Source organism: Arctopsyche grandis, chromosome 10 (assembly GCF_051622035.1).
Source record: "Arctopsyche grandis isolate Sample6627 chromosome 10, ASM5162203v2, whole genome shotgun sequence".
Lineage (NCBI taxonomy): Eukaryota > Metazoa > Arthropoda > Insecta > Trichoptera > Hydropsychidae > Arctopsyche > Arctopsyche grandis.
This window is the reverse complement of record NC_135364.1, coordinates 9455219-9464355: the sequence shown is the minus strand read 5'-3', so window position 1 is coordinate 9464355 and position 9137 is coordinate 9455219. Positions and strand designations below refer to the sequence as shown.

Below are 9137 nucleotides of genomic sequence, written 5' to 3'. Positions count from 1 at the left end.
AAAAATGTCACTTGTACCAATCTGGTTTCCAGCCAGTCATATATTGAATATGGTAAACGTATAATTTCGCACATGGCGATTTCGCACACGACAATCGTTGCCACGAAGATCGCGAATACGGAATATCTGGCGCTCGGATTCCTGTTAGCGTGTGTGAATCTCGGTGGGCGGAATTTCCGAGTGCCAAATAATCCATGTTCAATATTTTCGTGACGTGTGTGAGATCGTCATGTGCGAAATTATTGTCACGGAATCATTGAATATATCATGCATTGACAGGGTTGTAGCGTGGAAGGAAGGGGGAGGCCAAAAGAAGAGGCCATTCACCTTATACTTTATGTATATTCTATTTTTAATTGAATTCATTATTTATTTTTAAATGATAAAACGGTGTGAGAGTTGGATGTATTTGAAAATTGTTATTAAAAATATATAAATAATTGGGAGGAATAGTGGGCGCAAGTAGCATGTTTCACGGCCATAGCTGGGAGGGGGGGGGGGAGGCATCTTCTAAATTTTCAAATAATGCATATTTAGAAAAAAATATAAAATAAAATTTACAAATTTATAAATAAAATGTATGTGCGCTATCCTTAATTTTTCACGAACTCTAGGAACGAAGAAGAGCTTAGAAAAAGTTTATTTTAAACGCTTGTGGGGCGCCTGGTCTTAACTCTTCGCCTAGCTACGGCTCTGTACATGAAGTTTTGTAATGGAGACATTGTACCTATATATCTGCAATGATTGGTCTCGTATTTGTTTCCTACATTTTTAAAGTCTGTCCAATAGAACTTTTAAAATACGCTTTTATGAGGTGAAAACAGTATGCAGATTTTTAGATAGCGTTATTATTGTTGCGTAGGGGTGGGTGGAGGATCCAAGTAAAAGGCTGATAGTCGTCTCACAGCATTTATTGATGATTAAGGAGATACACGCACTGTCACTGCTCAGTCCAGAATGACATGATATCGCCTAAGTATCGCCTTATAAAGGATAGATCACTCAGGACATCTTCGACGTCTAATTTGTTTACCTATTGTTATGGTCACGTATGGATATGTCTTCCCACGACATTCGCTCCCGCGGAACAGGTCAATTCTGGGAAGTGCAATCATTGGTTAGCTTTCATGCACTTAGCTTATCGCTAATCCTAAAAACCACTTAGACCGGTCACACGGTCTCTCAGGACGCTACCCGGCCTAATCCGATCGCAATTACTCGGCGGCTCTTTTTAGTATACGTAACATTATTAAAAGTTTCGCCATTTAAAATTTCAGGAAATAACTAGGTGTGAAGTAAATGAATCAATAGAATTAAGGATACTTCAAAATGAAAACATCAAATATTACTATCTTAATCTATGTATGTATAACTATGTATTTAAAAGTTATTATTGATAAGAAATATATTGGAAGGTGTGTCTGTGTGAGACAGAAAGGTGTATTTCGTATTTCGTATTTCGTGTATTTCCAATCGACATATGTACGTCACAGTTAAATCACTACGAATATAATACGAACACAATAACAGATCAACAAAAAACTTCTATATGTACTGTTTGCTACCAATGCTTCCGCTAGGGTAATAAATCTCTGAGCATTTGAAAATTTATTTAATTACAAAAATGAACAAAAATATATCTGTCATTCATTTAACAACGAGAGTAGAACTTACACAAAGTCGATAAATAAAATTTACAGAAATTAATAAAACAAAATGTCAATATTTAAAGTTTTCCACTTTTGTCGCTTTTTGACCCACCATTGAAAGTTTTACCGTTCGCACTGGTCAATGGTATTTGCTCATTCAATCAACTGAGCATACATATTGGAGAAAGACTACATTCGTTACCCATGCTGAAGTCGTAGACAAGTAACGTTTAAAGTTAATTAATTTACCGTCGATTTATGATTTTAATTAGATGACTATACGACTGTAGTGTTTTCTTCATCACCAAATTCGCAAAATTTCAAACGAGAAGAGCAAATTCTCTCGGATGTATGTGAAAAGCTGTTAGTTGCATTGCCTGCAACTCACCTTGGTAGGTTGAGTGGTGTCACGCCCCAACGGCACACACGAAATTCCCTGGCTATAGCTACATATAGCTATACGGCCACAAGCCATAGCCCATGGCCACCTGCGGCCGGTGAAATCAGTCGGAATGGCCTGTCATTTAGCGGTCCGTTACGTCATCTACCTGACATACCTGCCGAGTGCCGCGGAGGCTGCGCCCATCACTCGATGCCATCGCGCATACATAATGCAATGTAGTTGTTCTTCGCATGCAACAAATATCAAAACAAACGCATTGTTGTCATGGTGTTTCGATGTTCTTTGATCCGAAGAACTTGTTTTATGTGGCTTGTGGCAGTTGTGGTCAACTGATATGTGCTTTTGTGCGGTTGAGTGGATTAGATTATGATTTTCGGACGATGAATTTGTATGAATTCTTTTGTTTTGAAATTGCATTGGAGGACTTGATTTTAATTTGTATAATTTGAAATAAAAAAAGTATATATTGTGAATAATGCAATTCATTTGGTATGGCATGTATGGATAAATATCGACCATTGGCATGATTATTATTTTTATTTTGGTGCGATTTAACTGTATATTGAGAAAAATACTTGGTATTGTATTGGATCTCTCGTTCGCGCCAAAATGTCCTCTTCCTATGATTGAGCCGTATGCAACGGCCAATGGGATCGTCTCACTCATCGACCAATAGTTTATGTATGTGTGTTGTGCCCAACCGGTATAAATATGGGGCGCTCTCGGTCTGGAAACCATTCCAAATTAGAGCGCCGACGAAAGCAGCCGAATAAACACCTTCTACAACCCTCCTGCGTCTTTCTCTCCGATTCTGGAAGCCCCCTCTTCACGTCCACGCAACAGTATCTTAAAAAAAATGTTTGTGCATTAAAAATTTGCATTATTTTTGATTAAACAATCTCGTATTGTGCATCGAATATAATATTTTGGCATTGTAAAGTGACCATTAAAAATATGAAACGATCATTCGAAAAAATAGATTTTAGATACAAAAAAAAAGTTTTTTAAAAACATACCTCTTCTATAATTTGTATATAAAATTATTATTTTGAATAAAAATACCAATAATTTTATTTTAGTACCGCCGTCTATGTTTAAAACTAAGAACTGGATAGACGTCAGGCACTTTTCAGAAATTAAAATTTCAAACGCGTCTTACACGATATTTTTGCACCATCGTAATGGTGGAAGACTTATATTGATGACCAAAATGAGCAATATGGCAAAGTATGAAAACGATCGGATAAGAGGTAAACTTTTTCCTGAATTGTAATCGTAAGTGAAACGTAAAGGAGGTATGTAATAATAAATAATGGGAACGTTGCAGTGATCCGCTATTGACAACTGACAACTGTCAAAAGTGTTTACTTTTGTTTACGTATTACGTAAGAATAGGAATGATAATGTCAGGTTGTAGAGTTGAAGCCAAGGTCGTAGGTATCGAAGGTCGCAAGCCGAAGAGTAAAAAAAAGAAGGAATCCAGTAGAGAGAAGCGTTGGTCGTTGTCGGTTCATATTTTGATATTTGCGACGTTGACGATACAGGTCATCTGTCATTTTAATACACATTTCATCCGCTTTTTAATTAAAAAATATTTTTTTCATAATTAAAGCAAAGTTTCTAATGCAATCTGTATCCGTCATTTAGAAATGCACACAATTTTTTTGTAATGTACATAAATTTTTTTAAATGCACATTTTTTTAATAAAATGGACGTTAAATTGTTCCCTTTTTATTTTATGTATTTACATAGAAATTTGTCTTACATGAATAGCATATAACCATTAGAAATAATCAAAAATGTATTCGAAGAAGTTTTTCAATTTGAAAAGGAAAAAATCTATATTTGTATTTCTGTATTAAATAAATAGAAATAGAAAACAAGTCAATGAAATATGTAGAACAACAAGTGAAGTTGTTTGTTATTCAAAATTTACATAAGTATCTATGTACATAGAAAAAAAAGAACATAAAAAAATGAATACAGTTTTTATTCAATGATTTAAAATATAATCGCTATAGAGACATCTATTTATTTTATTATAAACTTGTTCATAGCAGTGGTTTTTGTTTAAGTACACATTGATCAAATAAAATACACAAATAACTATGTATTTTAGGTATATAAAAAAATTCAAAATATATGAAATAAGTAAGTACGTGAAATAAATAAGTACAGTAAGATGCGAATATATAATTGCAAAATGTACATGTGGTCACATAGATCTAAAATTCTGATTTAAATGTTCTCATACAAAAGTTACACAATATATGTACATACATATGTATCGATAATTTATATTTAAATAAATTGTGACTTTGGCTATGTTTCTTGAGAACGTTTCGTTACTTTGATTGGTAATTGGTACTAAGTACGTTTGTTAATAACTTATAAGCGACCTGGCTAGAAAACTTTTGCAAAAGGGTTACTTGTCAGTTAATGAGGCCAAGCTTATATAATTATCTGTTTATTTCGTGTAAGTTGATTTGTATTATAATTTATTTTATTCTTAAAAAATATTTTTACATTAGGTAGTATTGTTACTTTCTCCACGTAATCATATCCAATGGCCCGTCTTTCAATTTACAAATTAATGTGTTATTTTGAATAGTCAATTGGCTGCAGGATATGGTGAATGTAGATTTTGGGGAAGTTTCACTAGTAGTAGATGTTGTCAAATCGGATGTAACAAATAAACTATTAGATTTAACGCCGTTCCAGAAGATGTCGAAGTTTTCAGCAATAGTTGCCCTAATTAAAAAACGAATAATTAATATTTTGTTTCAAACCGTTTTAGTAATAGTCGATAACATCAGCCAAAATATACGTTTGATTACATACTATTAAATTTATGAATTAGTTTAGAATTTATATTGCACAAAATATAATTACAGAAACACTATATACTTAAAAATTAATCAAGATTATTAGACAAAGCTATATAAGATCAAAATATTTACGTAAAAATAACTGCTCCTAGGAAATCTGGGGGTGCATTCCATTGAAAAGGAAGCCTTTGTTTATTTACATTAGAAACATGGGTCACCGTATCGTCTTTTGAATTACAACTTGTAGTTTTTGTGAAACTAGAAAGATTTGTCCAATGACCTAAAATTCGATTCTGGTCCTGGAGAAAAAGGAAATAAAGTAAGGGGACAAAACAATAGCCGAACATCTGACACACACTCGTCGACGACCCTCTGCTGGGCGTCTTTATCTTAAATAAACTTCTGTTTTATGTTTTATAATTAAAAATATAAATTACCAGAGCACATCTAGCTTGGAGTATAAACCCTTTGATATATTTATAGCGATGAGTTGAAATTAAAACCTTTACATTTGATCCTTGTACCACATGTGATGATGACACTGTGAAACTGTAAGGCGACAGTGTAGATTGCGGTACTGCAGCCCCGTGGTGGGGTAGCATTGTAATGCAAGCCTGTAGTTGTTTTATTTTTAATGTATGTACAATAAAATGGAATTCATTATTATATAAATATATTATTATACAAAGTGATTTACCTCAGATGGCGCTCCAGTAGAATATTGCAAACTTGATGTTGCAAAAAAAGCAATTACCATTGTAATTGCTATGAAAACACGGCTTAATTGTTTTGTTGATGTCATATTAAAATGTTACCAAAAAGTTCATGCAAATTCGCATCGTTGTAACGATTACACTATTTGGTGGATTAATGTACTATAAGTGTATATAGATGAACTCGTTTAGTGACCGCATTTTCACTATTCAAGTTATCAGTGAAGCGACGCTACTCAACACAACAGAAAAAAGCAGACTATCAACGTTAATTATCACTCAATTGGGTATTGATTTTTTGGGTCTACGTGACGAGCCAGAATGTTAAATTACAGAAAACACAAATATCGGAAGGCAAAGATCGAAAATCGAAAGATCTTAAGTCGAAAGAAAGGGTTCATGGTAAACGGTACATAATCACGTACATACTCACTTAATTTGCGCGAGCAGGGTACAACAGGAACAAGAGGAACAGGCTTTTCCTCCCGTATTCTGCGCGCGCAGATTAATACGGGAGGAAAAGCCTGTTCCTCTTATTTTTTTAACATTCTGGCTCGTCACGGAGACCGTGATTTTTTATATGGCAACATATCAATGGAAATTTAAAAAAATATATTTGGGCACATGAGTTTTGCATTATCTGCACTAGAAGAATGATTTTCTTTTTTTTGAATTTGACGACAAGCGAAGATTAATTAAAGTTGTTAATAATAATATACGATTAAAACAGCTAGAACACTTGAAAAACATATCGAAATTATTAAAAAAAGCAAGCGTTATCTTTCACAGTTTGATTTATGAAAATAATATAATATATTTATAATTCGTAAAGGTCATGTTAAGATATGAAAGGTGATGGTTTTAATGATAATTGTTATACATATGCATATAGTACATACGGGTGACCGTCACCGCACCGAATGTTAAAAAATCAAAAATGCTCGTTTACCATGCATACATATGAAAAACGGTTAGTATATACATATGTATATATCAGTGGCGTGCGGTAAAAGTCTCTCTCCCCCCGTCGTACATCTTCACTTTATTTGCGCGAGCAGGATACAAGAGGAACAAGAGGAACAGGCTTTTCCTCCCGTATCCTACGCGCGCACATTAAACAAGGCTGTATGACAAAAAGAAAAAAATGAAATTCAAAACCAAATTTTTCGACATTTTGTTCACAACAGCAAGTGCATCAACGAAAAAGGGTTTTGAATCATTTAGTAGCATCCTAGAACCAATTGAATTTTTATATAACAATGAAGAGTGTGATTAAATGGAGGACAAACAACTGAAAGAAAAATGTGGATCATTAGAAAAAGAATTAGGTGACAAAAAAACGAAGGATATAGAGGCAGAAAAAGTTGAGATTGTTATCTCGAAAAATTAAAGGAGGTAGTATACCAGAGATGGCTATGAAGTGGATATACATATGTACATATAACAACAACCCAGAGGAACTCTTTCCAAATATACTAATAGCACTGAGAATACTTCTGGCAATGCCAGTATCAGTTGCTAGGGGAGAGAAAACCCTTTCAAAGTTAAGTCAAGAATTATTTGCGATCTACAATAATGAGTGAAGAAAAATTAAGTGGTTTGGCAATTAATACATATTGATTGATATTGTTAAACCCCTAGCATCGATGTTCTGCGACAGGATTTTGCTAAAATGAAAGCCAAATGAAAACATTTTAGCAAAAGTTAAATAAATGTGCGATTATGGTAAGTTTTTTAATTATTATTTTAGTTTTTGTTAAAAATTAATTTTTTTTTAGAAAAGGCGTCAAAAACTGAACCGCATATACAAGAAAATATGACCTGCCGGCCCTGTTTATAAGGTCTACTACTCGATCGAGACCCCAACTTGAATTAAATTTTGATTATATTATATAGTGGTTTTACCCGGCTTCGTTTGGTATTTGTAATATAAACCGCTTAAACATGGCTAATCTAATATTAAAAATTTTATTAAATCAATTTGATTGGTTTTATTATTTTATTTACATTTATTTGAATATTCAGTTGTTTTTTTTTATTAAATTTAACGTCACGGATTCTTCGAACCAAAACTTACATATGTACATACATACAAAGTCTCTTTGAAAATTATATATTAGATTCAGAAATTATTTATTAGAGTAGATTTGTTCATGGGATGTGACTCTAGAAATCGGAATAGTAATATTGTTCTATTTTACGCTTAAATACAATTTTATCAAAATCTTTAATAAATCGATACATTTTACTGTACCATTCCTGCCTAGTTAGTTTGGATGGGAGCATCGAAAACAAATCATAAGAATATCAAATCGAAAACATATCAAATCATAAACAAATCATTCTATGACGACGATATCGTCGAATATTATTTTTATTCGATTAAAATAAATTTAATAAAAAAATAAATGAATGTTTACTATTAGATTGTTTTGCCATGTATAAGCTGTTTATATTACAAATACTGAGCGAAGCCGGGTAAAAACACTAGTATAGAATAAAAGTACATTTACATATCGTCTAATGTTATTAAATAGATATAAACAAATATTATAGTTTTGTTCTATTGATATTTTCCTCGTTGGAAGTATTTGTTTTCGTTTTTATTCGAAACATGATTTGAAAAAAAAATTCGAAATTTTTAAATGAAAAAGTCTAGAGACATCTATAGATATTACTGTGAACTTATTTGAAATGAGTATTTTTAATGTAAGAAAAATATCGAATCAAAGACCAAAAATTTCATTTTACATTTTCATTTATATTATTTATACAACAATTTTCTCTATATTTTATTATGCAAACTGTTTTTGTTCTTTAAATTTAGATTATTTGCATTCAAATAAACAAAGAGTACAAATACAGATTTAAATTGTATATTAAAATATGATAATAAAAAAAAAAAAACGGATTCTCCCATTGTGTTTATATATATGTACATATGTAGGTAGTTGCGATATGAGAAAGGGTCGCTTTTAACATTGCAATAAATCCAATATCTTCAACAATAATAGTTTGTTTGCCCGGTGACTTATTATGCAACAATTTTATTATAATCTGTAAATGACACTATCAAACGAAACCATTGCTAATTACAAACGAATGAATCTTTGTAAAATAGGAAACTTGGGAAAATTCTTTTCGGTGAGAAATCCCAAGTTAAATCTTACGAAGTTCTACTTACATATAAACATAACGTTTGTATCCACTTCTCGATAATTTTATTTATGACTAGCTGAACCCGGCATCCGTTGCAATTCCACAATAACGCATGCAATTCCCGTTCCCGTTCCCGTTCCCGTTATTACAGTAATGCTAGTTTGTCGGAAAAACGCAGACAGGGAACACATTTTAAATTATTCAACTGATTAATTCAATTTTACCCTAACAACGCAGGCGGAGACACAAAAACTGAATTTGAAATTATTGCGTTGCAATGCCACTCATTCCCATTTTTCCCCATTTCCGTTCCCGTTTTTGGGCAATTTTTTTTTACAGAAATCACCGTGGACATGCAAACAATAACTCCTGTAAGTTTCATTG

The 9137-nt window shown here is 32.6% G+C and overlaps 2 protein-coding genes across 2 annotated transcripts in view; both read right to left on the bottom strand.

Moving 5' to 3' along the window:
• Positions 1 to 9137, bottom strand: part of LOC143917831 (uridine phosphorylase 1-like) — a 348253-nt gene that overhangs the window by 91551 nt on the left and 247565 nt on the right. The gene's annotated exons all lie outside the window — the stretch shown is intronic.
• Positions 3772 to 5879, bottom strand: LOC143917832 (putative defense protein 3). Its single transcript, XM_077439430.1, has 4 exons — positions 5579 to 5879; positions 5319 to 5495; positions 5014 to 5180; positions 3772 to 4804 (listed from the first exon to the last, which is right to left on the bottom strand). Exons 1-4 carry the CDS (start codon positions 5681 to 5683, stop codon positions 4594 to 4596), a joined length of 660 nt encoding a protein of 219 aa, XP_077295556.1. The 5' UTR covers positions 5684 to 5879; the 3' UTR covers positions 3772 to 4593.

What these genes read in the sequence shown, in the direction of transcription:
- LOC143917832 (XM_077439430.1), bottom strand. Translation starts at nt 5,683, where the DNA reads ATGACATCAACAAAACAATTAAGCCGTGTTTTCATAGCAATTACAATG. An exon ending in TCCAAGCTAGATGTGCTCTG is followed by an intron (nt 5,181 to 5,318) that starts GTAATTTATATT and finishes CTTTTTCTCCAG; the next exon opens with GACCAGAATCGAATTTTAGG. An exon ending in CTAGGAGCAGTTATTTTTAC is followed by an intron (nt 4,805 to 5,013) that starts GTAAATATTTTG and finishes TTTTTTAATTAG; the next exon opens with GGCAACTATTGCTGAAAACT.